The following is a 17,855-nucleotide window of genomic DNA, read 5'->3' on the forward strand; positions in this document are numbered from 1 at the left end:
GGCTCGGCGGCTGCCATTGGCTTAGCGGCCCCATCCGGGCACTCGGCGCGGCGCCGTCGCTCGGCCCGATCGTCCCAATATGGCGGAGGTGGCGGGGAAAGCGGGCCGGGGCGCCGGGGTTCGGCCGGCTCCCAGCAGGGCTCCGCGTCCGCCCAGCCCCCCGCGTCCGCCTGGCCATCCCTGCGAGGAGGCTCCGGGGCGGCCCGGCGGCGCGGGGGGGCCCGGCGGGCCGAGGGGGCGGCCCTTGGGGCGGCCGGCGCCGGGGCAGCGGTAGGCTGCGCGAGTAGGCCGCGCGGCGGGCGGCGCTGCTCCGTGCCGGGTTCGCAGCCCGCGGGAGGCCGGCGGGGCCCGGCCCCTAGAGATGCGCGGCCGCTGCGGTGGGGCCCCGGGGGAGGAAGCGGGACCGGCCGGAGCGGCCGCAGCGCGGGCGGAGGAGAAATGCCCGGCGGGAGGGAGGAGGAGCGAGCCCCGGGCTGCGAGCCGGGGAGAGGCGACGGCCGGTCCGGCTGTCTCCGCCGCCGCCTGCCGCTGTCACGTCCCGCCCGGGCTGGGGACGCGGGCGGCCGGAGCGCCGAGCCGGGTGTCGTGCTGGGCGGCTCTGGCCTGGGGGTGGAGGAATGGAGAGAGGCAGGTGGGGCGCGGGCGAGCGATGGAGGGAGGGCTGCGGGCGGTGGGATGCAGGGACCGCGGGTGGGAGGCAAAGGCCGGCGGCCTGCGCGGGGAGAGTGGCAGAAGGGGACGGAGGGGAGAGGGGAGCGCGGGGCGGAGAGGAGCGACGCTAGGGCGTGGAATGGAGAGCTCGACCTGCTGTATGGGATGCGGACCCGTTCTCACCCGCTCGCCCGTCTGCTCTCCCCGCAGGCTTCCTTTGGGAGTTCGAGCCCAGGTTCGTCCTCACCAGCCCCGGCCCGGCACCCCGCCCGCCGCCACACGCCGTGCGCTCCTCATGCTCCTTCCCGCAACCATCCCCTCTTGCCTCCTAGCCTTTCTAGCGCTTCACGTTCACGTAACTAATCGTCTGCCTGGTTTTAAGGAGAGGGATGCGCGCTGTGGAGTTCTTCCCGTAACTCCAGTCGCAGTTAGTAATTGGCTGCTTGGGGCCCAAAATGAAAACAAAGTTTTATGCGCTTTTCAGTCAGCATCTTATAAAAGCTGTGCAGTCATGAGAGACTGATAGAGCAAGTGCTTCTCACTGATAACTGCGAGTTTATGTGAATTTTTGCCTTCTTTGTAATATCAGAAAATGTTTAAAAGCATAATTGCACACAATTATTGAAGCTGGAACCACCTTCTAGGTTCTTTGGAATACTTTCCGCAAGTGAATATGTGTAATGTCAGCTGGGCTTTTCATGAATCCTTACGTGGGGAGTGCATTTGTTTGCATCTAACTGCTTTCCACATTAGTTCTTTTTTTTCTGTTTAACTACTCTAGCTTAATTTAATGACTTAATGTTACTTGAGTATGTTCTTAAATTGGATATTGAGTGTTAGAGCTGCTGAGTGGGAGTTTTTTATCTGAAGTCTGAGAGTTGTGTCAACGTTCCATTTCAGTTATTCAAACATAAAATGAGTTAGAACAGCAATTAGAAAGAGCAATCATGAGCATATATGTATGTATGGGTAAATGTATTTGAATACTAGATAAAGATAGCTGTCAGTTCTTGAAAAGCTGCGGGATCAGGATGTAAGAGCCTGCAGAAATATCCAACATGTAATGTATTTACTGTAATTGCATTACTACTATCAGCTGTGCTGAATGATCCATGAGGCCATAATATGAATTGCATGTGAATAACAAGCATTTTGGGGCTTGAATTTCCTTATGGCATGGTATTATGAACTTGCACAGTATGGTCTTGATCAAGCTAAACTGACAAAGCGTATATTAATTACTTGCATGTAAGCAACGTGTGCTTAGCATAATTACTGAAAAATTAATTAGATGCTGTAAGACTCAGAAGTGTTAGTGTATTCAAGAATCTCTTTGAAGGCCAGAAGCAATGCACTGAGAAATACTGCTTAAATTTTTTGAACAAGAAGATTGAAGATTTATTAATATTTCCTTGATTCTCTAAAGATCTTCTATGGGAATAATTCTTACTATTTTTTTTCCCGCTGCTCTTAAGCTGAAGATTGCAGCAGAGCACTAATGTGTAAAAACTAGAGGAGGAAACTAGAAGTGAAAGACCAATATCCCAATAATTTTGTTTTCTCCAGCCCTAAAGCTATAAGCAAGTGAATGTTAAAGAAAAAGACAACCTTATATTTCGGTAGTTTTTACTGCAGAACACTGACTTTGTGGTCTAGAATATGCACATCTATAAAACTTGAGTGTTCTGTGAAGTTTTTCAGCAGTTGACAAAAGGCATTACAAATGATAGCAGTACTTTTTTTTTTTTTTTATTTATGAATATCCTGTTGAGTACTGACCACAGAAATATCACAGTGACTGGTTGGATATTGGAATCTATCGGAAACACTTTGTTATATCCATTATATTTTACATTATATTTCCTGAGATTCTGACATGCTTGTTATTTCTTTCTAGATCAAGTGCTAAGAGTTGAGCTTAATTAACTTGAAGTGAATCTCAGTCTTTATTTTGCTGTTAGTAGGAAGTTGATTTGGAGGCTAAGTTAGCCATGTACCAATGAAAAACTAGACTAGTTACCATACAAATAATGATAAACAGAACCAGAAATTAAATATCAGTGTCTTCGATTTGTGAAGTACAGCTGACATGCTTGCAGAATCTGGAATCTTTTAGGATAACTTCAAGGATGCTCTGAACAGTCTCTTCTATATTTTTTGAAAGTTTGTTTCAGTTATTTGGATAGTTTTTCCAAATATTCACTCAGTATTGCTAGAGGAAAAAAAGGTACCTGTTCCTTGTAAATATGAGGAGAGAATGCGAGCTAAAGCAGCTGAATTTGTAAGGCAATTAGGAGTTTGCTCTAATTATTTTACTGAGAATTCTGACCTTGCATATAAAAGTGCTTATGTAACCTTAATTTTTTTCTGTGATGTAACTTTGTATGTTGTAGAAGATATGTCTCATATTAGGCTTTTTTGATAGTTGGCTCTTTATCATCTGAAGATCATGACTTTGACCCTTCTGCTGAAATGCTGGTACATGATTATGATGATGAACGAACTCTTGAAGAAGAGGAAATGATGGAAGAAAGTAAAAATTTCGGTTCTGAAATTGAAGATTTAGAAAAGGTAAGAGTAACATTTTCAAATTTCATGGTGTGTTGTGCTTTTTTTTTTTTTAACTTAAAAGAACAATCAATCAATTCCTCAGTTTGGGTTGTGTAATGTAGTGTCCTGCAGAGTTTATCTGCAGCTTGTTTAAAAAAAAAATAAGAAAAGGAAATCATAGTTAGGATGTGGCAGTGTATCCTCACAAAAAGGCTGAACTAGTTTTTCAAAAGTTTTGTGTTAAATTCAAGTTCTTCTTTTAAGAATGCTTAAACTTTAGAGGGAAATTACTGGAACTGGTTTTGGAGTCATATTATTTATTAACACATTTTATTACTTGTAATTTTAGAAGTTGGATGCATTTTGAGTAGTAATAAGTGACAAGTGGCTGTATTTCATTTTGCTGCTCAGTTGTGTTTTTGTGGTCTGGAAAACATTCATGTTTCAGGCATGATAGATCATGTTTGCCTGCTATGTAAATTTCTGCCTCAGTTTCATCGGTTTGGTGTTCAGTGTTGTACAGAGTAACCAACATGCACGTTTGCTTTTCCTGGTGTATTTTATGCTGTTGAATTATGTATTTTTCCTGTTTACACCTCTTGTTCATCTGCATTAGTGGGTCACCTGTTTTAAGTGTCTCCTGAGTGCTGAACACCCACAAATTGATGCTACTTGCATTGTCATTCAGTGACCCACTTAAATCACTCAACATAACTGCAGATTTTGATAAAGAACTCTGAAACAGTGTATTTTCTGGGTTCAAATACAAAGCTGTACTAGTTTTTTTTTTCCCAACTTAGAGTTAACAGTCTTTATATTACTTGGTTTTTGTTGTGATACCTTTATAATTATATTCTTACTTACTGTGAGCTTGCAATTAAGATAACTAAGCAGCTTGCCAAGTCTAACGGTTAAACTGGAGTTACTACTCCACAAAATGGTCTTATTGCCTCTGTAATAGAAGGAAAAAGAATCAAGAACGACTCATTTTAAACACCATTACTGTAAGTGTGGATCCCGAAAGACTTGGACGTGTGTTTATGTGTGTCTCTTGTGAAAAGTCTTTGCAGGACTAAAACCTAAACTGACTAAAGAAAGTAACTTAATCACTGTATGAGTTCACCAAGAAAATTTTTAAGGTAATTCAACTTTTAAAGGTATATGAACATCAGAAAATATTTCTAATTCTTTAATGGCTTTGATAAGGCAACTGTCTACAATTCATTGTTTTATTGTCTTAGGAAGCGCATGTAAAAAAACACAACATTATAAATCCAGCCTTTCTCTTGACATTTTTTGCTTTCTGAATTGTTAACTGCGTTTCTCCTATTACCTTCTCAGTAGCAGTCACTATAAAATATGTCATATAGGAAATGAAGAGTAAAAGATTGGTATTTTGTTTTACTTTTGTGGGGTTTTGAATGCACACATGCATCTGTAAGCAGTTTGTAGTACTAAAGTGTGTGAGTTTTACAGCAGTTGTCTCTTCTATGGGAGTTGTGCACCTAGTATCTTGAAGAAATACGGGTAAATCATGCTGTGCAGTACGAGTCAAGTTTGGAGCAAATGTTTAATAATCAAATATTGTTTAGTTTCATCTATTAAACATGTTTTATTGGATAGCTTGATGGCAAATAGTGAAGTCCCAACAGAGAAGCAGTGATAATTATTTCAGTACTGTGCCTGAAAATATTTTAAATCCTGAATCTATCAGAATACATCTTTTCCTTGCAGGTCTGAACTGTTCAGAGGTATTTGGTAACATGTTGAAATGTTTGTAAATCCTCTTGTATTAGGAAGGAAACATGCCGTTGGAAGATTTGCTGGCATTTTATGGCTATGAACCGACAATTCCAGTTATGGCAGGTTCCAATGCGGATAGCTCTCCGAGTGAACTTGCAGATGAACTTCCAGATATGACTCTAGATAAAGTAAGTCAGAACGATATTCCCCAATATTACAGTACAAAAGCAGAAATCCTGGTGACCTCCGATTACGTTTCACTATCTCTTGATGCTATAAAATATGTATCTTTGTCAATTTCTATATACAATCAATAATTACTATATTATTCTGAATTTACTAATTTTCAAGGATGTTGAAAATCTTTTGTACTTATTGCACTTAGAAATGCACAGCAACTTCAGTGGTAGTGTATTCAAATTAAAAATAAGTTAACTATTACTTTATAACACATCAAAAAGGCTGCATTTGTGTGTGTTTTTGTTTATATTTTATGGGGAAGAGAAGGGATTTTGTGGTTGTTTTTTTTTTCAATATAGAAGTGGATTTTTTTCTGCAGAGATACATGTAAGTTGCTCTGAAAGCTAAGGCTCCTATTTATTTCCACGGAAATGAGAACAGATACAGAGAGAGTGATAATACTATATGATAGAGCAAATTCCCACCTAGAAGACACTGTTTTTCAACTCAGTCACCACCATTAGCTGTGCATTTTCTCCAGCAATGAGCAAATGCCTGCATGCTGCAAATAAAAATCTGCACAGCCATCCTTAATGCAGCTTATCTTTCACACTGCTGCCACCACTGCTGAAATGCACCAGCCTCTGCCTTGTAGTGCTCACATCCACTCTTTGGTCATCATAAATGTTCAGCAAGTGTTGATGAGTGTCAGTGGGTGCCATTTTTTCCACGTGGAGAAATTCAGTGAATACTTTTGCTTCAGATGCACTTCATGTCAGACTGCCTCTCTGCTGAAATCTGTTGCATGGCAACAAAAGCGGTGGTAAGGTTCGACATCTGCTGCCATACCACAGATTTTGACCTCTGACATCATGGGCCAACGTAATGAAATAGGAGGCAATTAGTTTTGGAGCAGCCCTCATGCGTTTTATTTTAATGTATGCAACATGCAGAAATAATAATTCTGGATTCCAGCATACGTATGCTGTATCAAAATATACGTGGATAACTTGACAACACATTTATGGATGCTTTGGAGTATCCCTTTGAGATGTGTATCATTCGGACAGATCTCAGCTTCTTGGCTTACTTTTTGTAAATGTGATGTAATGGTAAACTCCACAGAAAGTAGGGTATAATGATGGCTCTGTGCATTGGATTCTCATCAGGATTCAGAATTGTGTTGAAGCTAAAAAATGCACTTGTTGTCAAATGCAGTTCTTTCCCTTTCTAACTTCTATTCAGAGTGGTTCAAACATGTCTGCTGGTGGAGGAAGTGAGCTTTTCCTTCCTTTTCTTTTTTTTTGGTCTTTTTTAACTGATGGATACTTCAATTTTTTTGTTGTATTTTTGGGAAGATAACAGATTGTCTATTTTCTGTAAAGTATGCAAAAGTGCCTGTCAGCTTTTTTCTTTTTTCAGAGTTCAAGAGATATCAACCTCTCTGAGTTTCATTGTGACGTAAAGAATGTCAAAATTCTGAAGTTTTTTGAGGCAGTTTTGGTGTTTTCCATTGGAAGCAGTTGGAGAGACATCTGAGATGAATCTAGATGCTTACCCGTCTATGCTTATAGACATTTCAAATTTTGGGTTATTTATCTTTAATTTTATTTTTCTTTTAATGATACAGGAAGAAATAGCTAAAGACCTCTTGTCGGGTGATGATGAAGAAACACAGTCCTCTGCTGATGACTTGACACCATCGGTTACTTCCCATGAGGCTACTGACTTCTTTCCTCGGCCACTGCGATGTAGGAAAACTTATTTTATGATAGTACTCAAAACAGTCCAAGTATTGTATACAGCTTACTAACTTAAAGTATAAACATTGTGGAGTACCACTGATTTTACTGGAAGTTGAGAAACAATGCTTTGTAGGATGTTGTACATGAATGCTATCTTTGGTTGTTATTACTAATTACTTGAAAGACCTGTACTTGATACTGTATTTGATACTCTTTTTTTGCTCAAAGCAAGAAAGACCAACTAATAGCTCTAAAAACACCGCAACTTTTTGCAAATACTTATTAAAGTGATGTTGAAGAGCTCTGTGGTTTTTCACCATTTTAATGAATAACATGAATATAGTACCAATTCTCTTAAGTTAGTCTTTCTCTACTAAAATTTAGCTGCTGTTTTTAAACTGAGTCTTCCATTCAGCCTAAGGTTGTGAGTAAGGCTGTGATTTCTTTGTTATTAGTTCCTTTCACACATAACAGCACATTTCTATAGGACTTCATAGGGTGAGTGAAAGTGGTTTTATATGGGATGGGGCCTTTGAACGCTTGACCACCAAAACTGCATTACCTATTGAGCAGTGATGGAAAAGATTTGAGAACCAGTGATTCAGTTATCCAGCCTGACCCAGGTGTTCTTCACTGCTTACTGCAGTTTGTTTGTTTGGTGGTGTTCTGGAGTTAGAACAATGTGAAGAATTTTATCATGGTTTTAATTTATCTATCTTAAGCTATTTCTGGAAGAGTTCATCTTTCTAGAGGACGGTGATGTGCTTGCTCAGTCACTTGCAGTTGTGGTTCTTAAACTATAGCATCAACAGCACCTTAGGATACTCATGTTGGAAGAGAGATAATAAAACCTTAAAAATTATAACACCCTTCTAAAATGAAACAAAGCCCAAATTTGCTAGCATTTAAACGTAGGCAGTAAGGTTACTTGTGAACTGTTAATGAGTATGATACTGGAAATGTGGCAGCCTTGTGGGAAAGAATAATGATCATCTTGCTCAGGATTAAAAAGCAGTCATCTTTGTTTTCAGCTACCAACAAGAGGATGTTACTCTTTCTGTATTTGAATTTTTTGATTGGACATTTTAAAATCAAATGCCCGCTATTCAGGATGGGAAGCACTGGTTTTCTGTACAATAGAAAGTTTTGTCTTTTCTTCTGTTTTCTGCCCATTTCTCTAATAGTAAGATAATATTAATTTAACATTCCTAACACCTAATTTGGATCAAATGGAAGCAAATGATTTCAAGTGATCATCTAGGCATATCGCTATTTCTAACAGTAAAAGGAAGTAGACTCGTGATAGTAATAATGACCGAAGATGAGCCTCAGTCTGTATGTTGTCAGATATGGTCTCTGCTGATGATTCTGGTTATGTATGATGAAGTTAAAATTACAGACCTGTTTTAGAGAACGTTGTACTTTGAGAAGACAAAAGCAGCTTTTGTTTTATAATGGTAGCTTCCATTCTACTGTTATACAGCTATAAAAAAAGAATTACTTCAGAACTCAGTACCAAGATCTTTTCCAGATCCTAAAATATGATTTGTTCATCAGAGTACTGTATTTGAATTATATAAAATGCTCTGCTGTTGTTCTTCCCAGGAAGGGGGGGAAGTACAAAACAATAATCAGAGCTGGCTTTTTTTTTTTTTTTTTGCTTATTCTATTTTGCGTATTGCTGCTCCATCTTCACTACTTGTTGTGACAGTTTTGTTGTTTTGTTTAAAAGAATATTTTGAGTGTGCAGTTCAATTAAAACTTCTGATTATAGATTTTGCTAGGTAATGGATACTTGCCTAGCTAAAACCAAACTTTTTTTTTTTTCTGCTTGAAGCAAACACTACATGTGATGGAGATAAAGAATCAGATGGTGAAGATGTAGAAGCAGACAATGGTAACTCATCTGAAGATCTGAGAAAGGTAATAACTATTTCTTCAAGCAAACAAGAAGTTAAAATAAAAACTTTATTATTAAGAAAAATGTTAAGATTTTTAGTACATGCCTAAAGTAATGCATTAACTCTGGAATTCTCTGCTGAATGCCAAGTTAATAGCTTTTTTTATGCTTCCATATGAAAAATGTTAAGCTAATATTTTTCTCCTTTTCTTTTGTTACATCTTCAGGAAATAATGGTTGGTTCACAGTATCAGGCTGAAATTCCACCTTACCTTGGCAGACACAGTGATAATGAGAAAGGTGTGTTTTTCTTACTGTACTATTTTTTATCATATGCTTATGTACAGCAGTTGATGGAAAAAATAGAATTTACATTTTGAATGTAGTTAACGTCTTAGTTAAAATCTCAGAGATATTAAAAGTACTGAAAAACTGAGGTTATGCAACCACATATTGATTTCTCAGATGTGTGATTTTACAACTCCAAGATGACATTCTCGAGAGTATACAGGAAGGTGTATTACAGTGTTTGTTCTGAAATATCTAGTAAGTGGAGGAGACAGCAAACACTAGGTCAGGAATGAAATACTTTCCTCAGATTATCCTAATTGGGCCATGAGTGTGTAACTTAATTAACATTTTATATGTTTCAAATGTTGTTTTTCTTCACTTGTGTTTTTTTGATAAGCAAAATAATGTGGGCAATAGAATAAGAAAACAATGTAGGTTGTGATATATTTTGCCATCAGTGAGATGTGATGTTTTCAGTATGATGCTATTCTTTGCACGTTTAGGTTAAAAACTGTAGTTGTGGTAGAATAAAAAAAAAGTAATGAAGACTTTTATTTGGTATCTTTCAAAGTCTTCCCTGTGAGAAAAATGCAGCAAATGCAGCTGTGAAATTAAAAATAAAAACAAACCTGTAGGTTTTGAAATAAGTTAACTCCTGTGTGAAACAGTTGTGAAATTAAGTAACCATTTAGTAGGTACGATGATAAATGGAAGGTGATTGGTGGTTTGTTATTTGTCTTGTGTTACATGGCCAGCAATGAAGTAGCGCTCAGATTGGAGAGCGTAAGGGCTGTCTCCTGGGAATATTAGGCATGAAAATGCTGCATTATTGTGGCTGATTTAAAAAAAAAAAAAAAAAAAAAAAAAAAAAAAAAAAGGAGGTTGAAACTGAGCATCAGCAGAATTCTGAGGAGTTGGACTTGACTATGGTCTGGCTGGAAGTGCTCTGGAACATTGCATGTACTGTAATAAATAGGCTTCAGAGTTTTGGAATACTGCAGTAATTCAGAAATTGTTCCCCACTGTGTAAAAAGTCACTCTGTAAAAGCCCCGTCTGTACTCCATGAAGAAGTGGTAATATTATGACAAGTGGGATTATGTCTTTGTTTCGTCATCCCAGCTGGTGGGGTCAATAAATAGAAGTTTGGTTCTTCTGTGAACATTACACTTGTAACATATCTCTGTGAAAGCTTTTTGTATTCTTACACTATAACAGCACTTTCTGAGCTGGGGTGATTCTGTTTCTCACCTTTGCATTGTCTTGTTTCCTGCAGTTTTATGAGAGGTTTGAGAATCCTCTTTGCCTCTTCCGTAGTAACAGCCACTGTGCTTTTGTTTGAATAACTCTGATTTTGCATTGCTAAGAGAATGCATGAAGCATTAAGTGCAATGTTAGTCATGTGGAGTATAAGATTTATAGCTTAATCTAGAATTTAAATGTGTGCACAGACTGGCACAGTTTCAGGCCAACTCTTTCATATGGCCATTAAGCTACTCTCTGTCAAATATGCTACTTAAGAAGTGCTTATCTGATTTCAGTGTACTACGAAGGAGGACTGTACATATTGTTTGCTTGTAAAAGCTGTTTACAGTATTTGGTGGTTAGTAAACAGAAAAAGAAATTACAGTCTTTAGACCTGAATTCCATTCTACTAAATATACTTTGACAAATTTTAGTTAAAAATGACTAGTTTGTTACCTCCTTCTCTCTTTTTCCCCCTACCATATAACATTCAAAATGTTAAAGTATTATGCTACATCCTTTTATTATTAAATACAGATTACTCGTTGGAAACAGCTTGTTGGAAACAGTGCTTTGCACTGATGGCTAGCTAAATTTTACTTCAGTGTTCTCTCATTTCCACTCCTCAAAGGATGAGGGGAAGAAAATAGGATGAAAAAGGGCTTAAGAATTGTGATAAGATAGGGAGATCATTCAGCAATTGCCACTGCAGGCAAAACAGACCCAGCATGGTAAGGTGAATATTATTTATTGCTTGTTACTAACAGACTAGAGCAGTGAGGATTAAAAGCAAGCTACAAAAACCTTCTACTTCCCTGCATGCTGTCCTGCTGCCTCCTCCTCCTTCTCCTGAGTAGCACAGGGGAATGGGGACTAGGGGCATCAGTGAGCCCGGAACACTTTATTGTAATTCACTCTCTGACCCTGTTCCACTTGGGTCTCTCCAGAGAGATGCTGTTCTTCCCCACCTGGCTGCAGCTCTCCAAGCACTGTTCCAGCACTGCTTGTACAAGGCCTTTCCTTCAGGACTGCAGTGCTCCAGCACAAGTCTCCAGGAACAGCGGTTCCCCAGCTTTCCTGTCCTAGGGCAGGGTCCTCTCCACAGGCTATGCTTACAGCCTTGGGACAGCTCCTTTTGAGGTCTTACAATGGGCTGCACCATGTGTGATCCACGTGGTGTCCATGGACTGCAGGGGGACAGCCTGAGCTATCATGGGCTTCTCCTGGGCTGCAGAGAGCTTCTGCTCCATGTGTGGAGCACCTCCTGCATTGACCCTGGGGACTGCAGGACCATTTCACAATCCTCTCTCCCAGCTGCTGTTGTGCAGCAGTTTTTTTTTCCTTTTTTAAAATCTATTCCAGAGTGGTGTTGCTCATGGCTCAGCTCAGTGTAGCAGCATGTCCCTTCTGGGGCAGCTGGAGCTTCCTCTGATCTGATGTAGGGCTGCTGTGGGCTCTGCCCAGAGAGGGCACCCTTCCAGTCTTTTGCTTGCAAAACCTTGCTACATAACTCCAATGCGTTCTGCCTCTCACCTCTATGAAGAGCATGTTTAAGAACTGTCATTAAAATATACTGTTAGCACATTCATCATAATCTTCAGAGACTCCACCTTCAGTAAAAATAATTCCCCACACAGAAAATGAGCATAATATCTTCACAACACCAACAAGGTGAACAGTTTACACACAGCCCACCTGTTGCCCCTTTACCCCATTACAACAGATATCACATAAAAGTTTTGAAGAATAAATTCTTCGCAGCAATTCTCAGACAGTAGCCAGTCAGTTTTGCCTGCTAGCTCTCAACTGTCGTAGAGTTGTTTAGATTAGAAAAGACTGAAATCATGAAATCCACCCATCAGCTTAGAACTATCTAGTCCCACTAAATTGTGTCTCTAAGTGCCATATCCACAGATCTCCATTGCCTCCAGGGATGGTAACTCCACCCTTTCTTGGGCAGCCTGTTGTAATGCCTAAATAGCCTTTCTATGAAGAAATTCTTCTCAATGTCCAGTTTAAAGCTCCCTAGAATTACTTGAGTCCATTTCTTCACATTCTTTCACTTGTTGCCTGAGAAAGAGACCAGCACCTACCTCACTATACTGATCTTTCTGGAAGTTGTGAAGAGCAATGAAGTCTGCCTTAACTTTGAAACAGACTACAAACCCAGCTGTCTCAGTAACTCCTTATATATCTTGCTTGCTAGTCCCTCCTTACCTCACATTCCTTGAAGAGTAAGAATTAAAAGCAGATGCCTTCCTCCTATCCACCCTGTTCTACCTCATCCCTGCAATTGGAATAAGGGAATGGACAGTGGGGCTGTGATTAGTATATAATGCTTTGTCTCTGCCACTGCCTGCCACTTTCCACATGGGGTCCCTCTGGGACTTCCCGCAGGCTGCAGCTCTCCAAGTACTGTTCCAGTACTGGCCTGTACTTCCAATATGGGGTTCATCCTTCAGCAGAATGCTACTCCAGCATAGGTCTCCTTGGGCAGCAGCTCCCCAGGATCTCCTGATGCACCATATGGCCCTCCACGGGCTGCAGAGGAACGTCTGCTCTACACATGGAGCATCCCTTCTTCAGTCTGTAGGACTGTTTGTCTCACATTTTATCAGTACTCTTTCTCAGGTACTGCATACTGTTTTACTTTTCTTAAATCTTCCCCCCAAGTGCACCCAGTGCACTTCGTGTGCACCCAGCATCACTTACGTCTCAGCTGTGGCAGCGATGGGACCCCTTTGGAACAACTAGAGCTGGCTCTGATCTACCATGGGGCAGCTGCAGGGCTCTGCTCATGGAAGCCACCCCTGCAGCCCCTCACTTCTAAAACCTTGCTATGTAAGCCCAATATACAGCTGAATAAAACAGGGCAGGCTTGCTGATTTGTATGAAGATGATGTATACGCTTGTATAATTTGACTTGATCATCTATCAGTCAATAAGCGAGGCCTCTGTAGACTGAAGAGTTTTGCCCATTATCTGATTTTCATAGAACCTGAATCACTTCACCATACCATTCTGTGACTGTCTCTTAACGGAGGCTTTTGGGCAAAAAGTAATCCGTGATTTACAAGCAATGTGATATTTGGTTTCTTCTGTATTCTCTGTCTTTGCAAAATAGCTTTTTATGTTACAGTCTTTGAAATGTCATACTTGGTGTTAATGGATTTGTGTTTTAGCAGCGTATGAAAATGAAGACCATTTGCTTTGGAAACCTGATGTGATCTCAGAAAGCAAAGTTAAAGAATACCTTTTTGAAACCTCCGTAAGAACAGGAAATGAAAAATTAATTGGCAGAATTCCTGAAGGACTACATACACGGGACAACGAACAAGTATGTTTTGTATCCTGTTCTATTTGTGACACGTTGCTTTGTAATTAACCTGCTTTTCTTTATCTGTCTGTATTGTAAAGGTATAGTATTCAGTTTCTTTGATGCTTTGTTTCTGTGTTTTATTTTAGTTAGATGTTATCAGGATCTTGTTTGTCATTTTAAAAATGTGTAATTACACAAATTATGTTGGCGGTGTTGTAATGTTTCTGATTGCCATGCTTTTGACAAATTCAGATTTTCTAATAATTGCTTCCAACATCTTGTATTTGCTTCAACTCTTGGAAGGTTTTGTTTTTGGCTGTTATTTTAATGTTTTTATCATCTATAAAGACAGATTCTCTTTGACATGAGATGTGCTCACTGAAAAACTAGTTTTGTGAGTTTAGATTCAATGTTTGCAACCTTTTACTTCTTTTATTTTATAGGCATTGTATGAACTTCTCAAGAGTAGCCATAATGTTAAGGAAGCAATTGAGAGATACTGCTCAAACGGAAAGGCATCCCAAGGTGAGAGAGAGTTCCTGATTTTTCAGAAAAGTGTATTTCAGAAAAGTAAAAGAAAGAATTTTAAAAGCTGTGTAGACAAACGTGGAGGAAGAAACAGATTAACAGGCGTTTTTATTCCCATGATATATTTAGCACAGACAGGTGTATTCTGACTGGTCATCTGGAAATTTCTACTAGAGAAGTTTGCAACTTTGTACAAGTTTGCAAGATCAGTTTTTACACCTTCTATTTCTTTCTTTCCTCTGCTCCTATTGGAAGAACAACACAGGCTGAGGGATGGGCAGGAAGCTGCGATTTTTCTTCCATGAGGCTATTCTCACTCTTATGATAGTACCTTTTTGAGATCATGGTCAACTATAATCTGATGGCGTTTATACCAGATAAGGCACAACTGAATGGGACTATAAGGAATATGAGAGCACTGCTTCAGAAAGCTCATGTACAAGAAGAGTGCTAAACAATGTCATCCCCCACCTCTCTGGGATTTAATTTCCTCTTCTGGGACTGAAATACAGCTCTGCCTCCTTGTGATTCAGAAGCTCTGTTTTGTAAGGACTAGCACTCACGCTCCTCACCCCCACCCAGGTCAAATGGGACTTAAGAGTGCCCTCATTAAAAATAGCAAAGAATGATAACACTCTTAGTTCCTGTCTTTTAGGGTTAGCATCATGGTATGACCTATACTACTTGCTGATGTTCACTGCTTGTTCTCCTGATTAGAGTTAAAATCCACATCTCCCGAGATGTTTTCTTAACTGTGAGAATTTACATGGGGATTTTCTCTTCTCTTTGAAGACTGAGAACTCTGTAGAAAGTACTGGAAAATTAATGGGGTGAGAAAGAAAGAAAACAACTTTGTAGTCATATACTTACAACCTTCATGTGGGAGCAGAAAGGTCTTTGTTTTAGTGTTTGCTTCCAGAAATGTTTTGAGATGTGATTTTTTCCCCGATTGACTTTAAAGGACAGCCGAACTGAAGCTTTCTGAATTATCATTATGAAAATCTCTCCTTTTTTTCTACTTTTATTTACCTAGATCCAAAGCCATAATCAAGATAGGAAGGCAACAATATTTGAAACTGATGTACTCGAATCAGAACAACCTTGCTTAGATGATATATTAGGAAAAATATAGAAAACCATATTAACCCTTTGCTTATGTGCTTTTTTTTTAGCAATTTTATTTTTACTTTTAAAACTAAGTTCAGTTTTACAGTCTGCAGGTTTTTGAAACAAAAAAATTGTTCCCATTTTTTCCAACAATCACTGCTTTTTGTGTTCTATGCAAAAGAAGTACTTCAGAGGAATAATCTCACTGATATCTTAGTGATACTTCCAAGTTTTTGGTTTTTTTGATAACACATTCCTTAAGAAATAACATATCAGAATTTTTGAATGTCTTTTGCCATCAAGGATGAAAGATTTTAGAAATCAAACTTTCATGAGTCTTTGTAAAAAAAAGAATGTTAGATTTCAGAGAGGATATCTAAACAGCATGTTAAAAAATGAATCCAGAGAACTGACCTATAGTTTTAGAGTGCATTTGTGCATTATCAAAGTAGTTATTTTGCTCTCTGTAAAAAGTTTTTTGAGCAAAAATAAATTCTTTGTGTTATTTTTGTTACTGACTAGAAGAGATGACAGCATGGACAGAAGAAGAATGCAGAAGTTTTGAACATGCACTTCTGATTTATGGTAAAGACTTTCATCTCATCCAAAAGAACAAGGTTAGTGTTTTATAGTTAAGTGAAAGAGTTGGGAGATGATACGATGCTGACCATCTGTGACATTCATGCAGGAGTGTGAAGAAGTACCATGTTACAACCAGCTTGACTTTTTTGTTTTAGCTTTACAGCAACTATCATTGGAAAAGCTGAATGAGTCAGTGTATCCCTGAAGTTGACTTACATTGACATCACTTATATTTACGCATTTACATTATATTTTAGTTAAAATGTTTTCTCTCTTCTAGAAGCATAGTACTTCTGTATTAAGGCCGTGAGAGGGGAAACTGTGTCTTTACTTAACTCTCTTTATCTTCAGGAAGGTGTAACTGCACAGCAACAGGCTTTGCTCTCTCTGTTTTCTGAAGAAAGTGATGGCATCATCCATCAGGACTCTGTTTTCTGGCTAACGAAGGAGCTTGAATCTTGATTTGGATTACTTATAATTGACTTTTCTGTACATGAAGAATAAGGATGAGATTTTTTTTAAATAAAAAAAATAGTATTTTGTGGTATAGGATATTTCCAAACTTTATGTGTACCTCCTTTATAGTTTGATATTATCTCGAGGATATTTTTTTTTTAATAGGCTGGGGTGTTTGCAATATCTTAGGTAAACTTTACAGCGTTGTGGTTGCTGTTGAACAATAATCAGCTAGTCCTGCTCGGTATCTGTCTTCACCTGTCCTGTGACAAACATTTGGGCAGTTCAGACTTTAAATGCACCTTATTAATAAATAGTAATTCACAAGAGATATGAAGAAATCATTTAAAAACATATATTTTTAATCATTTTTACAACATGTAGCAGGGCACATGATTTGAAGAACTCTTCTGGAGAAAATGTCTGCTCATGGCTTTGATGTGTGCACACTTCATTGGGTGTAAAACTGTCTGAGAGGCTGGCCCCAAAGAGTTGTGGTGCAGATAATGCCGCCCGTGAGTGTTCATTTGCTTAAGGGTAGGAAAGATCTGCAGAGGGATCTGGATTGGCTGCATTGAGGGGAACATCCAGTTGTATGGCATTGAACAAGGTGAAATGCTGTGTGCTGTACTCAGATTAAAATAACAACCCTATGCAGCAATGCAGGTTTGAAGAGATTTGACTGTAGAGGTGTGTGGCAAAAAAAGACCTGGTATACTGTTTGACAGCCAGCTGAATATGTAGCAGCCACGTGCCCAGGTTTCAGAAACTGTGTGGCCAGTAGGCCTGTAGAAGTGACTGTCGTTTCAGACTCAGCCGTGGTGAGAAAGAACCTCAGGTTCTACATTCAGTTTTGGGTCCCTCACTACAATAAAGACATTGAGGTGCTGGAGAGTGTCCAAAGAAGGGCAGTGAAGCTGGCAAAGGGTTTGGAGCACAAGTCTTACAAAGAGCAGTTGAGGGAGCTGGAGAAAAGGAGGTTCCAGAGCAAGCTCATCACTCTCAGCAGCTACTTCAGAGGAGGTTGTTATGAGGTTGGAGTCGGTCTTTTCTCCCTAACAACAAATGAGGACAAGAAGAAATGGTCTCAAGTTGCACCAATGCTGGATATTAAAAATTTCTTCAGTGAAAAGCATCAGAACTGACTGCCTGGGGAAGTAATTCTTACCATTCTGGGAGGCATTTAAGTGAAATGTAGATGTGGTGCTTAGGGACATGATTTAGTGGTAGATTTGATAGTGCTAGGTTAACAATTGGATTTGGTGATCTCAGAGGTCATGTCCAGCCTAAATGATTCTATATTTTGTAAGAATATAGATAGAAGTAGCAATTTCTTTGAGAATCTGACTTTGCATAGCAGTTGCCTATTTTGGTGAATAAGATGAATGGTTAACATAGATCAAAATGAGTTTTGCAAGTCCTTAATATCTTTTCAACAAGGAAACAATTTTTGTTGTTGTGTAAGTATTTACTGTTGTGCATTCCACTTTTCAAGGCTTCCGCAGTTCCTGACTTTCCTAAAAGGAATTAGTACCCAAAGTCTTTACTATGTCAGTTCTC

General features: G+C 39.4%; 2 protein-coding genes across 6 annotated transcripts in view; one reads left to right on the forward strand and one right to left on the reverse strand.

The window, feature by feature from the left end:
* The window catches only part of MIER3 (MIER family member 3), a 22,240-nt gene continuing 4,385 nt past the window's right edge, over positions 1-17,855 (forward strand). Inside the window, exons 1-10 of one of the 5 annotated variants that reach the window (XM_042875127.1) lie at positions 1-88; positions 862-886; positions 3,077-3,222; positions 4,998-5,132; positions 6,755-6,875; positions 8,707-8,792; positions 8,997-9,069; positions 13,486-13,640; positions 14,066-14,147; positions 15,780-15,874. In XM_042875127.1, the coding sequence (XP_042731061.1) occupies positions 80-88; positions 862-886; positions 3,077-3,222; positions 4,998-5,132; positions 6,755-6,875; positions 8,707-8,792; positions 8,997-9,069; positions 13,486-13,640; positions 14,066-14,147; positions 15,780-15,874 (927 nt within the window). In that variant the 5' untranslated portion in view covers positions 1-79. Of the gene's footprint in view, positions 89-861; positions 887-994; positions 1,079-3,076; positions 3,223-4,997; positions 5,133-6,754; positions 6,876-8,706; positions 8,793-8,996; positions 9,070-13,485; positions 13,641-14,065; positions 14,148-15,779; positions 15,875-17,855 lie in introns of those variants that run through there. The other 4 variants (XM_042875129.1, XM_042875128.1, XM_042875131.1 and 1 more) reach the window with 4 other exon arrangements.
* SETD9 (SET domain containing 9) overlaps positions 16,432-17,855 on the reverse strand; it is a 16,230-nt gene continuing 14,806 nt past the window's right edge. Inside the window, exon 5 of the mRNA XM_042875134.1 lies at positions 16,432-17,350. Within this exon, the coding sequence (XP_042731068.1) occupies positions 17,310-17,350 (41 nt within the window). The 3' untranslated portion in view covers positions 16,432-17,309. The remainder of the gene's footprint in view (positions 17,351-17,855) is intronic.

The sequence above is a fragment of the Lagopus leucura genome, unplaced genomic scaffold (assembly GCF_019238085.1).
Source record: "Lagopus leucura isolate 7727_CA_CO unplaced genomic scaffold, USGS_WTPT01 Super-Scaffold_100014, whole genome shotgun sequence".
Lineage (NCBI taxonomy): Eukaryota > Metazoa > Chordata > Aves > Galliformes > Phasianidae > Lagopus > Lagopus leucura.